This window comes from Benincasa hispida, chromosome 2, assembly GCF_027475165.1.
Source record: "Benincasa hispida cultivar pf3 chromosome 2, pf3_genome.v1.1, whole genome shotgun sequence".
NCBI lineage: Eukaryota > Viridiplantae > Streptophyta > Magnoliopsida > Cucurbitales > Cucurbitaceae > Benincasa > Benincasa hispida.
Genome location: NC_143479.1, coordinates 63,810,057 through 63,832,341, shown reverse-complemented (window position 1 = coordinate 63,832,341; position 22,285 = coordinate 63,810,057). Strand labels below are relative to the sequence as shown.

General features: G+C 40.4%; 1 protein-coding gene across 1 annotated transcript; it reads right to left on the bottom strand.

Annotated features, from left to right (window-relative positions):
* Positions 1–9,038: 9,038 nt before the first annotated feature.
* Positions 9,039–12,532, bottom strand: LOC150038072 (uncharacterized). Its single transcript, XM_090311129.1, has 9 exons — positions 12,479–12,532; positions 11,946–12,386; positions 11,376–11,843; positions 10,882–11,010; positions 10,759–10,786; positions 10,550–10,661; positions 10,398–10,456; positions 9,706–10,110; positions 9,039–9,244 (listed from the first exon to the last, which is right to left on the bottom strand). Exons 1-9 carry the CDS (start codon positions 12,530–12,532, stop codon positions 9,039–9,041), a joined length of 1,902 nt encoding a protein of 633 aa, XP_090167255.1.
* Positions 12,533–22,285: the final 9,753 nt, after the last annotated feature.

Here is a 22,285-nt window from a genome sequence, read left to right as displayed (position 1 = left end):
ATCCAACTACGAGTAGGATCCGATCTCAACATTATGGTATTTTTTTTTTTAGAAATTTCTAAGGCAAGCAAGGTTGAAAATAAATACCGTCACCCTCAAATTTAAACACAGCAATGTTCTCATTCTTGAAAGACTGAAAGAATTCATGCGATGCTCTGAGGAAGTTTCGTAAAAGTTAGTTTGAAAGAAAGTTGGTGGACCACTAACTTCTAGAAATATTTCATGAATTGACTGTCCTAAAATTAAGTTGGTTCTAGTACATGTGATGAGAAATAAAGGCATGTGTTTCATCATTGGAATCATAATTGGTACGAAAAACGGTGCGGTGACTAACAAAAGTAATCAATATTTAATGATTGCACCAACTAAAGAGATGCGATGATAAAATTATCAAAGTTAAAAATGAGATACAAGAATGCAAAATTTGGAATAAACAGAGTCAAGGAAAGATACAACCCCCAAATTTGCTCTGTTGCCCACATCATCTATGATCGCATCCTTCTTTGCGGTGAGCCAATTTCTTCGATTATGATAGCGGAATGAACTAGTCGCATTTTTCAGTTATCTAGCTCCCCCACAATCGTTCACCACGATCGTTGCAAAAAAACATCGAAAGGGTAAAAAATATAAAAGACAGAGTAATTTTTTTTTTTACTTTTTTATTATTTGTTTATGCAAAAAGAATATAAAAATGATAAAGGATATCAAAAGGTAGATTGAGTTCATGAACTGAAGATTTCAAAGGATACTTCAAAAATATTGCGTCCCTAATGAGTTTGAATTGTAAGATTGTGCAGGGACTACCCACTTCTTCTTTAGTCGAAATTCCTCAGGTCCACAGAGGTTTTCTCGCGATGCAAGTCTTCTCCGTGATATATTTTGACTCTTTTCCAATTGACTTTGAATGTGTTGGTCCCGTCCTCATTAGATAACTCAAACGCTCTATGCGGGAATACCTCTTTGATTATAAATGGACCAGACCATCGTGATTTTAACTTTCTGGGAAAAAGTTGTAGCCGAGAATTGCACAACAAGACCTTCTGTCCGACTTGGAGATTCTTCTAGCATAGTTGTTTGTCATGCCAACGTTTTGCGCGTTTCTTGTAGATTTTGGCATTCTCATATGCTTGAGTTCTCCATTCATCAAGCTTGACCAACTGAAGTTTCCTTGCCTCCCCTGCGATCTTTAAATCAAAATTGAGCTTTTTCACTACCCACATTGCTTTATGCTCCAATTCAAGCGATAAGTGGCATGCCTTTCCAAACACCAGCGCATACAAGGACATGCCTATAGGTGTTTTATAGGTGGTCCTGTATGCCCACAAGGCATCGTTCAGCTTCATTGCCTAATCCTTGCATGAAGGCTTCACCACCTTCTCTAATATCAGCTTGATTTCCCTATTGGACACTTCAACTTGACCATTTATTTGTGGATGGTATGCGGTGGCTACCTTATGGTGGATATTATACTTGAGCAGCAATTTGTTGATGATGTTATTAACAAAGTGAGAGCCTTCATCACTTATTATGGCACGTGGAGTGCCAAAACGAGTGAAAATATTTTTCCTCAAGAACTTGAAGACTATTGCCGCATCGCTTGCGACGCACGATACCACTTCTACCCATTTTGAAACATAATTGATAGCTAATAGAATGTATTTGTGACCATTGGATGGTGGAAATGGTCCCATAAAGTCTATGCCCCATACGTCGAATAGCTCCAATTCTAAGATGATATTCATGGGCATCGCATTCTTCCATGAAATGTTGCCCGTGCGTTGGCACCGGTCGCATTTCATTGAGTAGTCTCTTGTGTCCTTGAATAAAGTTGGCCAAAAATATCCACTTTGCAACACCTTTGCTGCTGTGCGTTGGCCTCCAAAATGTCCACCATATGGCGAGTCATGGCATTGAGATAGTATGCGCTGGTGAGCAGCTTCTAGTAAGCATAAGCGCAAAATCTGATCAGACCCACTCTTGTAAAGATTTGGCTCGTCCCAATAATTTGATTTACATTCGTTCTGAGCTACCTCTTTTAGTGGGTTGTGTAGTTCTCAAGAAATTGTTCATAAACCAGAAAATTGACCACGTCTGCATACCATGGTAGCTCTTCAATTTTAAAAAACTGTTCATATGGGAAAGTTGCGTTCACCTCGGACTGGTTGCGATTGACTTTCGGATTTTCTAATCTTGATAAATAGTCTACAACCTGGTTCTCCGTCCCCATGCGATCAATGATTTCCATGTTGAATTCTTGAAGGAGGAGAACCCATCGAATTAACCTTGGCATTGCATCTTTCTTTGTCATCAAATATTTGGTTGTCGAGTGGTCAGTGTGAACGATCACTTTGGATCCCAGCAAGTAAGCTTTGAATTTCTCCAGCGCAAAGATCACCGTAAGCAGTTATTTTTCTATGGTAGTATAATTTGTTTGGGCAGGGTTCAAGGTTCTACTTGCATATGCGATGAGGTGTAGCATTGTTTTCTTCTTTTGTGCCAGCACCGCCCCCATCGCATAACCGCTTGCGTCGCACATCAATTCAAATGGCTTCGTCCAGTTTGGTGTGACTAACACAGTGCTATTATTAATGTGTTCTTTAGTGTCTTGAATGCGTTGAGGCATTGTTCATCAAAGTCAAACATTCTTTCTGCCTCTAGCAATGCATTCAATGGTCGCGCAATCTTCGAAAAGTCCTTCACAAAACGTCGATAAAATCCTGCATTGTGAAACCTGAATATCCATTTTCCCTACTTAAGCAGGAAATAAAAGGGATTAACTAAATGAAAGTTAAATCCTATGTTGAAGTGAAGGAAATTTCTAAGTGTTAAAATAGATTTCTTTAGTAGCTTTGAAATAAGTCTTAACTAGTGAAAATTTAGTAGCTTTGAAATAAGCCCTAACTAGTGAAAATTTGGTAAAGTATGAATCAAAACAGAACTATGCGTTGGAGGCTAGGAAAAGTAGTTAAGTATTAGACAATGCGTCGCACTTGTGTTAAGCGTTGGTGTTATGCCATGCATTGGCCATGAATATTTGAGAGGTTATTTGGGCGTTGAAAGAGGCTAAAGTATGGCCTAGAGGAAGGCTAAGTGTTGACAAGCATGCGGCAGCAAATGCCTTGAAAGTTTAACAAAGCATGCGGCAGCCTCAAGTTGCACAGACATGGGCACTGGGCGTTGGAGTGGCGTGCACTGGTTGATCGTGTAACAAATAAGCAGTGATACACGATGAAGTATATGATCATGTATCAAATGAGCAGCGCTACACGATGAGGAATAGGATCATTTAGTAAGTGAATGGAGCTACAAGATGAGGTAGGCGATCGTGTAGGCGGCACTAGACGATCGTGTAGTAAAGCGGGGAGCTACACGATGAGGTCGGCGATCTTATAGGCGGGCACTGGACAATCGGGCTATATGATAGACAAAGTACTAAACGATCAGTGTATGCACTTGACGATAAGCGTGGAAGCTAGGAGATAGCGCTAAACGATAGCACTAGACAATAGTCGAGCTTCGCTAGACGATGGGCATCAGCGCTACACGATGAGCAAGAGTTATGCGACAACACTATGTGATGGTGCTATGCAACAACACTATGCGATGGTACTATGCGGCAACACTATGCAATGGTGCTATGCAGCAATGTTATGCAATGGTGCTATGCGGCAGTAGTACTAGATGATGAGCTATGCGGTGATGAGACAAGCCATGGTGGACGCATAGTGAAACATCTTGCGTTGCTAAGGCTTGGGTACATAAGGTTTATAAGGTTAGTTGCATTGGTCTTGAGCAAGAGACTAAGGACGTTGACAAGCAACAAGGACATACTGTAACGACCCAGAGCTGTATGCATACAGGAAATTAAATATCAAATAATAAGCAGGATGAAATTTTATTTAAAGGGGTGGAAATTTAGAAAAAATAAAAATAATAATAATAATAATAAATAAATTGGAAATTGGAAACTTATTCATTATCCAAAAGATAATGAATAAGAGAGCGAGAGCCACACCAGCGAGAAAACTGGAGAAAACGAGATTCTGAGAAGGGAGCTGCGTGATCGAAGGAAGAATTGGAGAGCGAGATTGAAGGAAACTTGGAGAGAGCGAGAGTAAAGAGAGCTATTCTTAGCGAGACAGTAGGAAAGAGCGGGAGCGAGCGGGAGCGGGAGCGAGAGAGCGAGAGCGGGAGCGAGAGCGAGAGTGAGAGCGGAAGCGGGAGCGAGAGCAAGAACCAGAAAGCTGGAAAGAGCGAGAGCGAGACGGAAGAGAAAATTTGAGAGCGAGAGTGGAGAGAGCAAGAATTTTAGCAAGAAAGCTCCAGAGTAAATTCCTAGCGAGAAAACGGGAGAGAGCGAGATTTTAAGAGCAGAGTGAGCGAGATTTGGACAGAAGCGCGAATTATGCGTTGAATTTGGCCACAATCTTATAGATTATACATGGAAAAACCCTAAAATTGAATACAAACAAAGAATGATGACGTAAGGGCAAACATTAGCCAAAATTAGGTGTCTTATTGAGAGGAATCCATAAACCATAAGTAATTTTAAAGAAGCCACCTGTACGATGATTTGTCACACTGAGAAGAGCTGAAAACTACTATAAATAGGACCCTTTGCCGAAGATTTAACCCATTCTCAAACAAATCTCAGTAACATAGTATCGTGTGAAAAAGTAAGTGTGAGTGAGGAAGTTCTGTGAAGAAGAGAAAAGCTCGGGTAAAGTGCTGCCCAAATTTCTTCTTTTGATTTAAAAAGGGAAAACTCTGCTGATAAAATCATAAAGAATAATAAGGAATAATTAGATCACAGTCAAGGTAAGTAGTTTATCTCACCCTCTCTTTAAATGTTCTATGGTAGTGTACCTTTATTATGTTGCATGGTTATGTTAATTGTTAAATTGCATTACATGTTTAGAACACGTTTCTCTACAAGGGACCCCATGCATTATATTTGTTCACGATTACGTTAAAACCAAGTTTTAATTAGGTGTAAGTTATGCTTCCAGTCTAATCTTATGGTTATGTTAATGGTTGATGTTGGATGCGATTTTGGCCCTACTGACTACATGACCCGCTAATCATCAGATGGGTTAATTTCCACTTAAGTCCTCACCTTCCTATCAGGGCGGAGAGATTTATGTTGGAAGCATAACGTTTATGCTAATGGTTGATGTTGGATATGACTCTGGCCCTACTGACTGCATGACCCGCTAATCATTAGATGGGTTAGTTTCCGCTTAAGTCCTCATCTTCCTATCAAGGCGGAGAGATTTATGTTGGAAGCATAATGTTTATGCTAATGGTTGATGTTGGATGCGACTCTGGCCCTACTGTCTGCATGACCCGCTAATCATCAAATAGGTTAGTTTCCGCTTAAGTCCTCATCTTCCTATCAGGGCGGAAAGATTTGTGTTGGAAGCATAATGTTTATGCTAATGGTTGATGTTGGATGCGACTCTGGCCTTACTGACTGCATGACCCGCTAATCATCAGATGGGTTAGTTTCGCTTAGGTCCTCATCTTCCTATCCGGGCGGAGAGATTTATGTTGGAAGCATAACCGACCACCACATGTTATTATACGTTTTCGGTCCCAATCATATGTTTTCATGACATGTTGCTTGTGATTGTGCATTTGGTCACTACCCTACGTGAGAACTACTTACTGGGTATATTATGTACTCATCCTATATTTTTACAGACTTTTTAGTTAAGAACACAGCGTAGAGGGCAGAGTTGGACGTCACTCAAATGGCCAACCATCAAACTCACTATTATAGGCACATGCATTTTGTACCACCACGCTAATGTTTTATGGATCCTGGTGTTTTGATAAATAAATTTCTATATAGTTTTTCTATCTAATTAATAAAATTTAGATATGTTCTTTGAAATTTCAACCAAAACTCATCTCATGATAGAAAAGTCTAAGTATGCATGTCGTAGCAGTCGGATCATAAGGTTTAAGGATCCGGGTGTTACACATACATGCGATGGTCATGAGGGATGCGTTGGCAATAGGCTAGGCGATGGTAAGTTATACCATGAGGCGTTGAGCTGAGACTTAGCTTGACTCAAGGGTTGACATGCGTTGGAGATGTGCTATATGCGTTGGACATCCGAGGGCATGTGGGCGCATAGGACAAGGCTTGAGCAAATAGTATGCATTGAAGAGGGTTGGTCGTTGTCACACCCCCTCCCAAATTACCCTTTTATTTTGGAAGAGGATATGACCGTGGTAGCTACTAGCCCTACTGCCAGCACTCACCACCCAAGCCTTCTAATCTAGATACCAACCTATTCATTTTATTAGTAATATACGCAAACAACTAACCTCCCCCTTAAGTTCTTACGAAGATTACATAATTACAAGCATACAGCCAAGACATCACTTTTGTAAAATATATATATATATATATATATATATATATTCACAGGTGGCCCAAACATTTCTACAGAAACCCTAGTCCTTAACAAAACATGTACATAAATGGATTATCGACCTAAGTCTTTTAATAAGCTGATTCTTTCGGTGGCAAGCAGCAGTAGGATCAACCTTGAGGAAACTGACTGCTACCTGAAAAGAGAAAACACATAAATTATGTGAGCCAAAAGCTCAGTGAATGACTATAGAATCGTAAAGCAACAAGCCTAGCATCACTATAAACATGTAAATATACCAATGCATAAACTCAGGCATTTGCCTCTATATGTAGCTATAAACCATTCTCAGGCATCATTAAACATTATTATACCCTAGTTGAGAACAAGCCTAAATGCTCTAACTCCCAAACATTTTTTTACCGACCAAGAAACCCATACTTCGGTTTCTCATTCATAACTACCTACGTGCACGTGGCCACACTAAGTACCATCATATTTTAGGTACTTCCGCTCAGATACTTTCTCAAATTTGTCTTTCAGTATCGAGCTACTATGATACCTTCTCATATGTCCTTCGGTATCAAATTGGCCAGATACCTTCTCAAATATACTCCGGTATCAAATTGGCCAGCTACCTTCTCAAATGTCCTTCGGTACCTAATTGGTTAGATACCTTCTCAACATCCTTCAATATCAAATGTGTATTTTGTAACACCAAATTATGTGTATTTTGTAACACCAAATTAAGTTCCATTGCCTAGTATTTACACAAGAGTTGTTCCATTGCCACTCATTTACACAAAAACTCATTCTCTCATAGCCTTCCTCTAGGAACCATAAATCAAAATCAGAGACATAGCTTTTGTAATGGTTATACAACATACCTTGGTCTGTGTTACACACATACAAGCTGGGAAACATGCATTAAGTTATTCTCTAACCATTTATTGCTTGAGGAAATTTAAATACATCATTAATGTCACTGTGCTTTACTTGATCATATATGCATGAGTATTGGAAACCTTAAGAGTTGCTCACTGTTCGTCAGGCTCTTATTGGTTTATACGCTTCCCCTAGCTCTTCTTGGCCTGAAAAGATATAATTCCCGATTAAACTACTTAGAATTCCTAGTAAAATATCTCAAATAATTCATTTATTAAAGGAACTTCCACCAATACAAACAACTTTACTGGCAAGATCCCCCTGAGCGAGGTCAGTGAGATCACCTGAGCGATGCTAGCGAGATCCTCTAGAGTGAGACCAGGGAGATCCTCTAGAGCGAGATCAGCGAGATCAAGCTTTTCCTGTGAAATTTTTAGCGATACTCACCTCAATTCCTAGCGAGATTTCCCCCTAGAGCGACATCCTCCTTACAAAATCAGCAAGATTTCCTTTATAAACGAGATCCTCATGCCCAAATCTCGCTATAATTCTCCCTGATGATCTGCTTGCTTGTTTCTCACAAGCAGCTGTGTGCTTATGCACCAATTCCCTGTTATAAATTCAAAAATTCATAACTCAAAATCCAGAGCTCTTTTCAAGAAACTTCCTTCTACAAACATGTTTAGATTTGATTAACTTCCTTACCTTAAAATTTCAACTCAAAATTCCTTATAGTTTGGCTTGGAACTTGCAAACTTCACCTCGAGCCCTGATTAATCTGTGCTTCTGCCTCTTCTGCAATTTCTCTACTTTTGTTCTTCTCCTTTTGCAATCGTTCTCTAGCAGGACAACCTTGAAAACTAGATTCTCCCAGCTTTCAAATGGCACTAAATTCGCTAAATTTGCTCTTGTCAATTGCCAAAACCATACTTTTGAAGTTTCACTTCCCTTTTTAATCTTTCTGCCGCTTCGTGAGTTCAAAGAATTAATTGCCACGTCACTCCACACTTAGTGTCTCCAGCAGACTAATGATTGAGTTTCTTCATTTGATATATATTTTTTTCCTTTCCTTCATAATTCCTATAAACAACATGAATGTCTATTTAATAAATATGTAATATAACATTCCGTTGGCTAAACATGTTTATCTAGGGAACCTAAGTTCGGGGGTTTACAATCATCCCCCCTTAAAAGAAATTTCGTCCTCGAAATTTTACCTAATATGTCATTTGAAAAGTTGAGGGTATCTCTTTCTCATTTTCTCTCCAGGTTCCTAGGTTGTTTCCTCGATCCCATGATTACGCCATAACACTTTCAGCAAAGGAATCGTCTTAGTTCTGAGTACTTGATCTTTCTTGTCCAAAATTTCGATGGCCTCTTCCTCATAAGATAAATCTTCTTTGAGCTGCACCAGTTGTGTTATCAGTATGTGCATAAGATCAAGCACGTATTTCCTTAGCATCGACACATGAAATACGTCGCGTATACGAGCTAGCTCCATCAGCAATTGCAACCTATAAGCTGCTGAACCAACTCGTTCCACAATTTCATATGGTCCAATGTATCGTGGACTTAACTTCCCTTTCTCCCAAACTGGAGAATTCCTTTCCATGAGAATAGCCGGAGAAATATCTGTTCTCTGACTCCAAATTCTAGTTCTCTTCTTCGTTTATCGGCGTAGCTCTTTTGTCTATCGCGAGCCGCCTTAAGATTATCCCTGATAAGTTTCACATTCTCTGTTGTTTGTTGAACTAACTCTGGACCCAGTAATTATCGTTCTCTAACTTCGTTCCAGCATACTAGAGTCCTGCAAGGTCGTAATGCTTCATAGGGAGCCATTCCGATAATAGAATGGTAGCTATTGTTGTAGGCAAATTCAATCAACGATAAGTGTGTATCCCAACATCCTTTGAATTGTAGTACACAAGCTCTTAGCATATCTTCCAGTGTCTGTATAGTTCTTTCCGACTGTCCACCTATTTGCAGATGAAAAGCCATACTGAAATGCAATTTATTGCCCATAGCCTTCTGTAAACTAGGCCAAAATTTTGAAGTGAACCTCAAATCCCGATCCGACACTATCAACACTGGGGCTCCATATTGACTGATTATTTATACACATAAATCTTAGCTAGATGATCTAGTGTAAAAGTAACTTTTACTGGTATGAACTTGGCAGTCTTAGTTAGTCTATCGACTATTACCCAAATGCCATCAAAACCTAAGGGTGTCTCAAGCAAACCAAAAAGGAAGTCCATTGTCACATGCTCCCACTTCCACTCAGGCACGGGAAGTGGATTGAGTAATCCTGCTGGTCTTTGTCTCTCAGGTTTTACTTGTTGACAGACTATACATCGACCCACATATTCTACTATATCTCTCTTCATCCCAGGCCACTAGTAAGATTTCTTCAAAGTTTTATACATCTTGGTGCTACCTTGATGCATGGCATAAGCGAAACCATGTGTTTCCTCTAAAATGGCTTGTTTAAGCTGTAGCTTGTTAGGCACAAACATTCTCCCCTCCTTTTCTAGCACAATATCTACCCTCAGTTGGAAGTCAACCCTGATGCCCTTACTCACGTCATCAGCAATCTTTTGCAAATCAGGGTCTTTCAACTGATCCCGCTTAAGGTTTTCTACTAAGGTCGACCTTATCTGAAAAGTAGCTATCAATTCTCCTGACGGTTCCACTGATAAGGCGGTTCTGGAATTCCTGAACTCCTGCAATAGCATTCCTCTTATTGAAAAAATAATGGCCTTGGGTCCCGAGGATTTTCTACTTAGTGCATCTGCCACAACATTAGCCTTACCAGGGTGATATTCGATGGAACAGTCATAATCTTTAATCAATTCAATCCATCTTCGTTGTCCAGATTCAACTCTTTTTTATCAAAGATATATTTTAAGCTTTTGTTATCTGTAAATATCCTGCAGTGCTCTCCAAATAGGTAATGTCTCCACAACTTCAGAGCTAAAACAACTGCTCCCAATTCCAGATCATGCGTGGGATAAATGCCCTCGTGTTTCTTAAGTTGACGAGAGGCAGATGCAATCACCTTCCCATCCTACATCAACACACATCCTAATCCTTGTCGGGATGCGTCACAATAAATCTCAAATTTCTTACCTGGAATAGGCAAAGTAAGCACTGGTGCTGATACTAGTTTCAGTTTCAGCTCCTGGAAACTATGTTCACACTCCAACGACTATTCAAACCTCACGCCTTTCTTGTTCAGGTTCGTCAATAGAAGGGCTTTCTTAGAGAAACACTCCACAAACCTTCGATAATAACCTGCCAACCCTAGGAAACTGCGTATTTCTGAAATGGTTGTGGGTCGTTCCCAAGTAAGTATTGCTTCCATCTTCTGGGTATCTACACTAATGCCCCTTGCTGAAACAACATGCCCAAGAAATACTACCCAATCTAGCCAAAAATCGCATTTACTGAATTTAGCATACAACTACCTATCTCGCAACGTCTGCAATACTATCCTCAGGTGGGTAATATGATCCTCCCTACTACCAGAATACACCAGTATATCATCAATGAATACTATTACGAACTGGTCCAAGTAGGGATGAAATATCATGTTCATGAGATCCATAAATACCGTAGGGGCATTTGTCAATCCGAAAGGCATTACCCGGAATTCATAATGTCCATATCTCGTTCTAAATACGATTTTGGGGATATCGGCTTCTCTCACTTTCAGTTGATGATAACCCAATCTCAGGTCTATCTTTGAAAACACCGTGGTTCCTCATAGTTGATCAAACAAATCATCAATGTGTGGTAATGGATATTTATTCTTAATCGTTACCTTAATTTTAGCTACCTATAGTCGATACACAATCTAAGTGTACCGTCTTTCTTCCTCACAAATAATACCAGAGCTCCCCAAGGCAATACACTAGGTTAAATGTATCCCTTGTCAATTAACTCTTGCAACTAAGCCTTTAATTCTTTCAACTCAGTCGGTGTCATTCTATACGGTGCCTACGATATAGGAGTTGTTCCTGGAATTAAGTCAGTAGTAAACTCCACCTCCCTGTCGGGTGGTAATCCCGATAATTTTTCAGGAAATACATCCCAAAATTCATTTACCACTGGGACATCTGCTGGGTTCAGCTCTTTCCCTTGAACAACCATCACATGAGCCAGATAGGCTTTATATCCCTTGCTCAATAGCTTCCGAACTTTCACTGTCGATATCAAATTCCCCACGACCAATCGTTTGCTTCCTGTCAGCATTGCATCTTGGCCATTTACTTTTCTGAGCACTACCTCATTCTTGTAACAGTCTACTGAAGCATGATACTTACTTAGAAAATCCATCCCCATGATAGCATCAAACTCCAATAGTTCTAAAGTAAGTAAATCAGCATAGAAGTTTTGATCATTGATCAGTATCTCACAATGATTATAACATCTATCTATTACTATCACATCTCCCAAAGGGGTAGAGATAAATAACTCTTCAGGCATAGGTTTAACCAACCTATCTATACTAAGTGCATACATGCTAGATATAAATGAATGTGTGGCACTAGGATCAAATAAAACATAAGTAGACTGCCCACATAACATAACATTACCGGTCACAATATCTAGAGACTCCGCTGCCTCCTGGTGTGTCACGATATACACTCGCCCCTACTACTGGGGTCGACCTACGACATTCTTCTGCTTGACAACACTTGACCCTTCGTCCCGATTTTCGGCACTCTTTGGTTGGTTAACTGTCTGGGAGGTCGGTTGTTGTGCTGTTGTAACGTCCCTGTTCATCTGAGGACAGTCCCTCTTGAAAAGCCCTGTTTGTCCGCATTGGAAACATGCACTTTTGCCACTATAGCATGCCCCAAAATGCCTCTTGCCACAACTAGGGCATGTCGGTCTTCTGTCTGTGCTGGCTACCGACTCACCAGCTTGTGGCATCTCTGATCGACTAACTGCACCGGCCGAAGGTCTCGTTTTCCTTTTCTTGGATCCCTGCCAATTGGTTCCCTTAAAATGGTTTCCACTAGTCTGGGTTGCCACTGGAGATCTGAATCCCCTGTCTCTAGGCCCTACTACAACCTCACTGCCTCTTGGCAATTGCTCAACATCTGCCAAACTCTACTCGACTCGTATTACCGTTTCTACTAACTGGTTAAAATCTAGCCAATTAGCCATAGACATCACCGGAGTTCTGATTTCCTTCCTCAAACCTTGTTCAAATTTCCTGCATCTATCTCTTTCCTCAGCAATAATCGGCGGGGCATACTGTGATAACTCTGTAAATTTCTACTCATATTTTGCCTCCGACATCGTTCCCTGTGTTAATCTGAGAAACTTATCCCTTTTTGCATCTCGAAACGAGTTGGGGTAATACTTATCTTAAAAGGCCTTCCTGAACTCAGGCCATAACATCACATCTGTATTGACTCGTCTGGCGGATATCACTTTCCACCATTTCTCTGCTTCTTTCTGTAGTAGAAAGGTGCCTAATCCCACTTTCCTATCCTTTGGACAACTTATAACATTGAAACATTTTTCAACTACATCCAGCCACAACTCAGCTTCAGTTGGATCTGTTGTACCTTCAAATGTCACAGCCCCTAGGGCTTTAAACCTCTCAATACCATATTTCTTTTCTGGGTCGGCTCATGTAGAGCCCACACTGGCTATTAACCTCTGCACTATCCTGTCAAACACTGTATCTTCTAGCTGCGAATTTGCCCTTGCTTGAGGAGTACTAGACTCTCCCTCGGACATCGTCTCCTGACCCACTGGATCATTCACCTTCTTTTTGCCATCCGGTCGGTTCTCCCCAACCTCCGAGCCCCTATTGGTAGGGTCAATGTTCCAGCCACCTATCTGTTTACTCAGTCTGCCACGTTGCCTCGGCATTTTACCTAATAAATTGTACACATGTTAGGGACTCACACTTAGGGACTTAGACTTATGCATAAACTTCCCTCTCATTCCCAAAACCTTATGCTCTGATACCAACTTGTCACACCCCCTCCCAGATTACCCTTTTATTCAGGAAGAGGATATGACTGTGGTAGCTACTAGCCCTACTGCTAGCACTCACCACCCAAGCCTTCTAATCTAGATACCAAACTGTTCATTTTATTAGTAATATACGCAAATAGCTAACCTCCCCCTTAAGTTCTTACAAATATTACATAATTACAAGCATACAGCCAAGACATCACTTTTATAATAAAATATATATATTCACAGGTGGCCCAAACATTTCTACAGACACCCTAGTCCCACACAAAACATGTGTACATAAACGGATTATCAACCTAAGTCTTTTAATAAGCCAAGTCTTTCGGTGGTAAGCAGCAGCAGGATCAATCTTGAGGAAACTGACTGGTACCTGAAAAGAGAAAACAAAGAAATTATGTGAGCTAAAAGTTCAATGAGTGACTATAGAATCGTAAAGCAACAAGCGTAGCATCACTATAAACATGTAAATATACCAATGCATAATCTCAAGCATTTGCCTATATGTAGCTGTAGACCATTCTCAGACATCATTAAACATTATTATACCCTAGTTGAGAACGAGCCTAAACGCTCTAGCTCCCAAACATTTTTTTACCGACCAAGAAACCCATACTTCGGTTTCTCATTCATAACTGCCTACGTGCACGTGGTCACACTAAGTACCATCATATTTTAGGTATTCCACTCAGATACCTTCTCAAATTTTTCCTTCACTATCGAGCTACTATGATACCTTCTCATATGTCCTTCGGTATCAAATTGGCCAGATACCTTCTCAAATGTCCTTCAATATCAAATTGGCCAGGTACCTTCTCAAATGTTCTTCAGTACCTAATTGGTTAGATACCTTTTTAACGTTCTTCGGTATCAAATATGTATTTTGTAACACAAAATTAAGTTCCATTTCCTAGTATTTACACAAGAGTTGTTCCATTGCCACTCATTTACACAAAAACTCATTCTCTCATAGCCTTCCTCTAGGAACCATATATCAAAATCAGAAACACAGCTTTTATAATGGTTATACACCATACCTTGGCCTGTTACACACATACAAGCGGGGAAATATGCATTAAGTTATTCTCCAACCATTTGTTGCTTGAGGAAATTTAAATACATCATTAATGTCACTGTGCTTTACTTGATCATATATGCATGAGTATTGGAAATCTTAAGTTTACTGAGTCACTCACTGTTCGTCAGACTCCTATTAGTTTATACGCTTCCCCTAGCTCTTCTTGCCCTAAAAAGATATAATTCCCGATTAAACTACTTAGAATTCCTAGTAAAATATCTTGGATAATTCATTTATTAAAGGAACTTCCATCAATACAGACAACTTTACTAGCGAGATCCCCCTGAGCGAGGTCAACGAGATCCCCCTGAGCGATGCTAGCGAGATCCTCTAGAGCGATGCTAGCGAGATCCTCTAGAGCGATGCTAGTGAGATCTTCTAGAGCGAGACCAGCGAGATCCTTTAGAGCGAGATCAAGCTTTTCCTGTGAAATTCTTAGCGATACTCACCTCAATTCCTAGCGAGTTTCCCCCTAGAGCGACATCCTCCTTACAAAATCAGTGAGATTTCCTTTATAAACGAGATCCTCATGCTCAAATCTCACTATAATTCTCCCTGATGAACTGTTTCCTTGTTCCTCACAAGCAGCTGTGTGCTTATGCACCAATTCCCTGTTATAACTTCAAAAATTCATAACTCAAAATCCAGAGCTCTTTTCAAGAAACTTCCTTCTACAAACTTGTTTAGATTTGAGTTACTTCCTTATCTTAAAATTTCAGCCTAGAATTTCTTATAGTTTGGCTTAGAACTTCCAAAATTCACCTCAGGCCTTGATTAATCTGTGATTCTGCCTCTTATGCAAATTCTCCACTTTTGTTCTTCTCCTCTTGCAATCTTTCTCCAGCAGGATAACCTTGAAAACTAGATTCTCCCAGCTTTCAAATGGCAATGAATTCGCTAAATTTGCTCTTGTCAATTTCCAAAATCATGCTATTGAAGTTTCACTTCCCTTTTTAATCTTTCTGCCGCTTCCTGATTTCAAAGAATTAATTGCCACGTCACTCCACACTTAGTGTCTCCAGCAGACTAATGATTGAGTTTCTTCATTTGATATATATTTTTTTTCCTTTCCTTCATAATTCCTATAAACAACATGAATGTCTATTTAATAAATATGTAATATAACATTCCGTTGGCTAAACATGTTTATCTAGGGAACCTAAGTTCGGGGGTTTACAATCATCCCCCCTTAAAAGAAATTTCGTCCTCGAAATTTTACCTAATATGTCATTTGAAAAGTTGAGGGTATCTCTTTCTCATTTTCAAGGTTAGTAGGTCGCATATGGAGAAAGGTACTAGGCGGCAATGGCTTGAAAGGTGTTATGTTAAAAAGACACCTCAAGGGCACAAGGATGGGATGGACAAATACGAAGGATGGATGTGTATGAAGTTAGATGGATACAATGTGGTTAGATGGACGCATATGAGATTGGATGATCGCATTCAAGGTCTCATTTGGGCATGTGGCTTGTTGGGAAGAAATCTCAGACCTTAAGCAAATGAGGTGGATGCACAAGAAGACATGCGAATTTGAGGGCTATGTGTTGGTAAAAGGGGAGGAAGACACCTTGGATTGCAATGACGTAAAGATTGCGTTAATAGCGTAAGGAAAGGACACTTGGATATACGGCCATGTAGGATGTGTCGGCCTTGGAGAGATTTTGGATGCTTATAAGTAGGGCCAAGGACTTCAGATGATAACTCGAATTCTCTTCATAGGACATTAGGAAGAGCGTACGAGCGTCGAGTCGGAGGAACTATGCGTTGATGGAAGAACGCATGCGTTGGTAGCAAAAACCATGCGTCGGTCATGAAATTCCAAGAGAAGGAGATGCTGTCGGACAGGAAGGTCTGGAAGTAACAACAACTTGGGACAAAAAGTTCTCCCAGAATACTCATGCATTTAGAATGATTCCAAAGCCACCTGAAAACTCTAAGAGTCTAGTTTTCAAGGTATGGCTGTCGATGAAGAAGCTCCAAGGAATCGGGCTGGAAAATGAGCAAAATACAGAAGGTTCGAGCTGTCGGATAAGCTTGAGCTAGCCTTGATGTTTTGATGATTCTGGCCAAATCACGAAAAGTTCTGAGCTAATATTTTAGGGTAAGATTCTTGAGACATTTTAGAACATGTTTTCGGAAGGAAGTATCTTAAAATAAGTTCTATAACTATGAGTAATCTAAGCTGATAATTGAATATGGAATTTAGGGTTCAAAAGGGAAACGAAGGAAACCTAAGGAACTTCGGAAAGGAAAGTTCCTAACCAACCAAGGTGAGTGGTTGTTCCATCATTTGTATGGTTAATTTCTATATATATTGATTATGTATATAGGTTGTATTTGAAATATTGTCATGACCGGAAAATGTGTTTTGCCTAGATTTGATTGTTGTATTGTTGTCACAATGCACGTATATTTGCATTAGGAAATGGGATTCATACCCGAAGATATTGTTAGAATGCTTAGGGTGTTGAGCTTGTGTCCACATTGGTCATCATGGGTCATTCGCGGAGAATACCCAGGAAAAAAATGCATAATCATGCCAGGAATTGTCCAGCTGACAGGCTGGGAAGATTACATTTTGCTATGTGATTATTGTTGATTGTGGAATTGTTTTCCCAAAGATGAATTTCTAAAATCAAACTTATGTTTGTTTAAAGCTGCCACTCACTAAGCTTTGTAGCTCATGTTTTCTATGTTTTATGTCCCCCCCCCCCCCAAGTAGCAGAAGATGAGGAGTTCCAGGGTGCTGCTAAGGTCAAGGTTTGCCATAAGCCACAATTACACTTCCGGAGGGTTTAAAGAATGGTTGTTGTAAACTTTGTAATTAAGTCTTGGAGTTGTATAAACATTACAGGGTTGTAATAAAATAGGCCTACTTAATCCTATATTGTTATAATATAAAATGGGTCTACTTAATCAGTTGTTGGTATCTTCTTCACTTAAAGTTTATTGAGTGTAGTAAAAAGGTTCAGTTGGACAGTAGGTATCACAAAAGGGTGGTATCTGTAGTCCCTCATGCCTCTCCTTGGGCTTAGGAGTGTGGGCTCCTTGCGGGGTGTGACATGCATGCCCTAGAAAGCTTCTGATAGCCTTCACATTTGTTGGAGATAGGAGCTTTTCAATGGCCTCAATCTTCACCTTATCCACCTCCAGCCCATCCTTGGAGACTTTGTGCCCGAGCACAATACCTTCCTTCACCATGAAGTGGCACTTCTCCCAGTTTAGCATAAGGTTCATCTCTTCACATCTTCTTAGTATCTTCTCTAGATTATTGAGACAAACTTCGTATTTTTGCCCGTACACTGAGAAGTCTTCCATGAAAATTTCTACTGAATCTTCAAGATACTTAGAAAAGATGGCCATCATACACCTCTGGAATGTGCTTGGCGCATTGCATAAGCCAAACGGCATGCGTCGAAACGCAAACGTTTCGTAGGCACAGGTGAATGTGGTTTTCTCTTGGTCTTCAGGAGCAATCATGATTTGGTTGTAGCCTGTATATCCATCCAAAAAGCAGAAGTAATCATTTCCTGCTAGGCGATCTAGCATCTAATCAATAAAAAGTAAAGGGAAATGATCCTTCTTCATCGCCACATTCAGTTTGCGGTAGTCCATGCAGATTCGCCAGCCAGTGACGGTCCTTATTGGTATTAATTCATTATTTGCATTTGGGACTACTGTCATCCTTCCCTTCTTGGGCACACATTACACGGGGCTGACCCACGTGCTGTCGGCGATTGGATAGATAATGCCTGCATCCTACCATTTGATTATCTTCTTTTTCACGACCTCCTTCATCGCAGGGTTTAGCCTGCGTTGTTGTTCGATCAATCCTTTTTTATTTTCCTCGAGACGTATCCTATGCATACAATATACGGGGCTGATTCCTCTATGTCTGCTAGCATCCATCCTATTGCTTTTATGTACTTTTTCAGGATGCTCACAAGCGCATTTTCTTGATCTTCTTGAAGCGTAGTGGAAATTATTACTGGTAAAGTTTCATTTTGCCCCAGAAAAGCATACTTCAGGTGGTTTGGCAAGGTTTTCAATTCTACTGTAGGTGGTTGTTCCAAGGATGGTTTTTGTGTTTTTCTCTCTTCATTCAACGCAAGTTTTTCTTCATTGGTTAATTTTTCCACGTTCGCATTGAAGGTTACTATTGATGCGGTCGAATCCTCTCTTTCATCTTCATCTTCAGACTTTTCTTCTTCATACAAACTGGGTTCATTGTCGGAATCTATTAGATCTTCTTCTTCTGGATACTTCATGGCTCTGATAATATCAAACCTGATCTTATTTCCATTCACGCTTAGTGTGATCTCTCCCATGTACACATCAATTTGAGTGCGACCAGTGGATAAAAATGGTCGTCCCAAAATGATGGGTACATCCTTGTCTGCTTCATAATCGAGTATGATGAAGTCCACCGGTAAGATAAATTTGTCAATGGAGACCAGGACATCCTTCACCTTCTCTTCTGAATGAACAAGAGACCTGTCAGTTAGCTAGAGAGTCATCATCGTGGGCGCCACTACCCCACATTCGGCTGCTTAAAAACTGAAAGGGGCATTAAGTTGATACTGGCCCCGAGATCGCAAAGCGCTTGACCAATATATATCCCGCCAATTGAATAGGGTATTGTGAAACTTCCGGGGTCGCGCATTTTCGGTGGAATTATGGTTTTTGAACTTTGTGTTAATGCCACGTTGCGAACTTACCTGTGCTTCTTTTCTTCGTCACCATGTCCTTCAAAACCTTCGCATATTTTGGCATTTGTTCAATTGCTTCAGTGAAGGGGATGTTGATAAGTAACTGTTTCAGCATGTCCATGAAGCGATGATACTTCACTTCATCATTTTTCTTTTTCTTAAGTCTCTGAGGAAATGGTGGCAGCTGTATTTTCACGGTTCCCTATTCCACAGACTTAGAAGTGGACGCAACTTTTGGTTCCATCGTCTCCTGTTCTTCTGGTTCCTCTTGAGTCAACGGGGTCTGGGATTCCATGGCAACTGGAATAGTTCGACTTGGCTTTTTCTTCTCTTTCGCCACTGTTTTTCCACTTCGCAAAGTCACAACTTGACATTGCTCCTTTCCCGTACTCCCTGGGTTGCACGGGAGCTTAGTTGAACTCGGCACGCCCCTTGCGGTCTACTTTTGAGTTTGCCCGCAAGCTATCCTATCTGAATTTCGAGATTGCGGATTAATGTCGCCTGATTATGGAGTACTATTTCGTTCTTCTCAATATACTACTTTAGTAAGCTCTCCAAAGATGAACATTGTGGCGCCTACGAACTGATAGCTTGATTTTGTGATTGACCGTTTGTTCACGGGAAAAATCCTGGTGGCCCTTCTTTTTGCGCCATCGATTCAAAATTTGTTGTTGATTTTTCCACGCAAAATTGGTGTGGTTTCTCCACCCAGAGTTGTAAGTATTAGAGAAAGGGTTATTCTTTACGAAGTAAACAGATTGTGGATTCCTCGGACACTCTTCCATTGGATGGGCTTCTCCGTAAGTGGCACAACTTGTGCTCGTTTGATCGATTGTGTTAACTTGCCCCCTATGCGTTCCTGGGCTATTGATTGTGATGCATTGTATTAGATTCATCATCGCATTCATTTGGTTTTGTAGGTTTGTGATGGCCCCATTACTTGCGTCACTATCTTTAATTCTCAGTCGTTGATCGCTTTCTCTCCAGTCTTCGTGATTCTTCGAAATGCGATCAAGTATATTCTTAGCCTCGTCATATGTTTTCTTGAGCAGACCTCCAATTGCTACTGCATTGGCAGCCGCCTGCGATGTAGGGTTCAAACCATGATAGAAAATTTTTATTTGGAGACAAACGGGTAAGCCATTGTGCGAAAAATCTCGCACCAGTCTTTTAAACCTTACCCAGGCGTCACTGAGCGATTCGTCAATATCTTGTTCAAAATTAGTAATCAACTTCCTCCTTCTTACGTTCTCTGTCGAGGGGAAGTACTTCTTCATGAACTTCTTAACTACCTGTTCCCACGATGTGATCTCCCCTAGTTCGAAAGAATAAGCCCACTTTTGTGTTTGGTCACACAGCGAAAATGGGAACAGTGTTAGTCGAACCTCCTCAGTAGAGATGTTTGGAAACATAATAGTATTGCAGATTTCAATAAAACTTCGGAGATGGGCGTGCGAATCCTCGCCACGCCTACCGCCGAACTGTCCGGCAGATTGAATCATCTGCAACATAACCGGTTTCATCTCAAACCTTGATCTGTCCAGGGCTGGCCTTATGATGGGCCTATTGCGATCGTTCGCCAAGAGAATGGGGTTCGCCATGATATTATTTGCATTTCCTGCTCTGTCTTCTGGTTGTTCTGCCATGTTGGGATTTCTCTCTTGTTGTTGTCGGTGGTTGTTTCATCTTCTTCTTTGGAAATTTCTCTCAATCTCTGGGCCGTAATTGGGCTCCGGAACTTGTCCTTCGCTCATACCATGCCCGCTTCTTCCTTTACCAAAGGAGAGGCAGTGCATAGAGATGGAAAGCTGCAAAGAAAATCAAAAAGTTACCATTAGCGCAATATGTACTGTCGTAGTCCCCGACAACGACGCCAAAAACATGATGCTTTGTGAATGTGATGAAATAATGATGTATTTTGTGATGGCGATGTATGCGCTGCACATGCAAGTTTTCCTAGTATAATCCAAGTATAAATCCTACTAGGTTGCCTGGTAAGTCCAGGGTCGAACACAAGGACTACTTGAGACAATATGCGACGGTAAGTTTTGATTCCTTTGCGGTGACAAAAATAATAAGTTGGCTGGTATGTTTGTTCAGTATGAATCCTATGTGGCGGAGTTGAGTAAAGAGTTAATGACAGCGAAAGTTACAATGAGTATGCAGGGAATGGGTTGAGAAGGGATTTAACTAACACTTCCTAAGATTGCATTCAAATTATGCGATCATGCTACATACATACAATAGCATGTCATCTCTCAATGCAAATGTTATAGTTCCTAATTTTAGGATGCATGCGATGTATACGATAATGTCTGTAAGACTTATGTCTAAGCCTCTATTCTTGTCTATGTGATGATGAATAATACACACATACACAAGGTGACCACATACTATCATATCCTATTTCTAGGGTTCACGCGATGCATGATAGCAAACAGAACTTATCTCTAAGTTTCTATCTTTTGCTTATGCGGTTCTAATCTGACTTTGTCAAGCCTAGATTCTAAACTAACTCTCTCAAGTCTAGGTTCTTTCTTTAGATTACTCTCTCACGTATCTTAAAGGGTGATGGACGCATACATAAGACAAGATGATCGCATAAAATGAAGAACTTAGGTCATGCTAGCTAAATGCTTCTCAACCCATTTAGAAGTTTAGTTACTCATGCGTAATGTGAAAAGATTGAATAGATGTAAAGATGTAAATTCCATTTTATAAATAAAATCAGAATACAAAATGCCAATGGAAAGTAGGGATAGGGAGCCTGGTAACAATGTCTTGCTTCCCGAGGCTTTTACACTGTGTTTTACTCTACTCTGCCCAAAAGAATGTTCTTGCTTTCGCAAGAGTCAACCTTCTCTCCATTCTCAGTGATTTTCGACAATCTCTCAAGCTAACCAGGAATGGTCTTTTGTCATCTTCTCTCTTCGCTCGCCTCTGCCTTCTAAGTATAAGAATTATAGACTATGGCTATCTATGATCTATCTCTCTATATATGGTGAACTATGTATATTTTGAACTAGAAAAAACTAGAACTTGTTTATCAGTGGCGGCCTTCGATATTTATAGAGCTTCAAGGTAAAAAAGCTTTTCTCTCAAATGATTGCAATGATGGGAGGCCATTAAATCTCTGTCTGATGCGCCGATTAATGGTCACCGAAAAGTTGAATGTACTTGCTACAGTGTGTCGTTAACGGCTTGTCAACTAAATTCTGATTCGATCATCA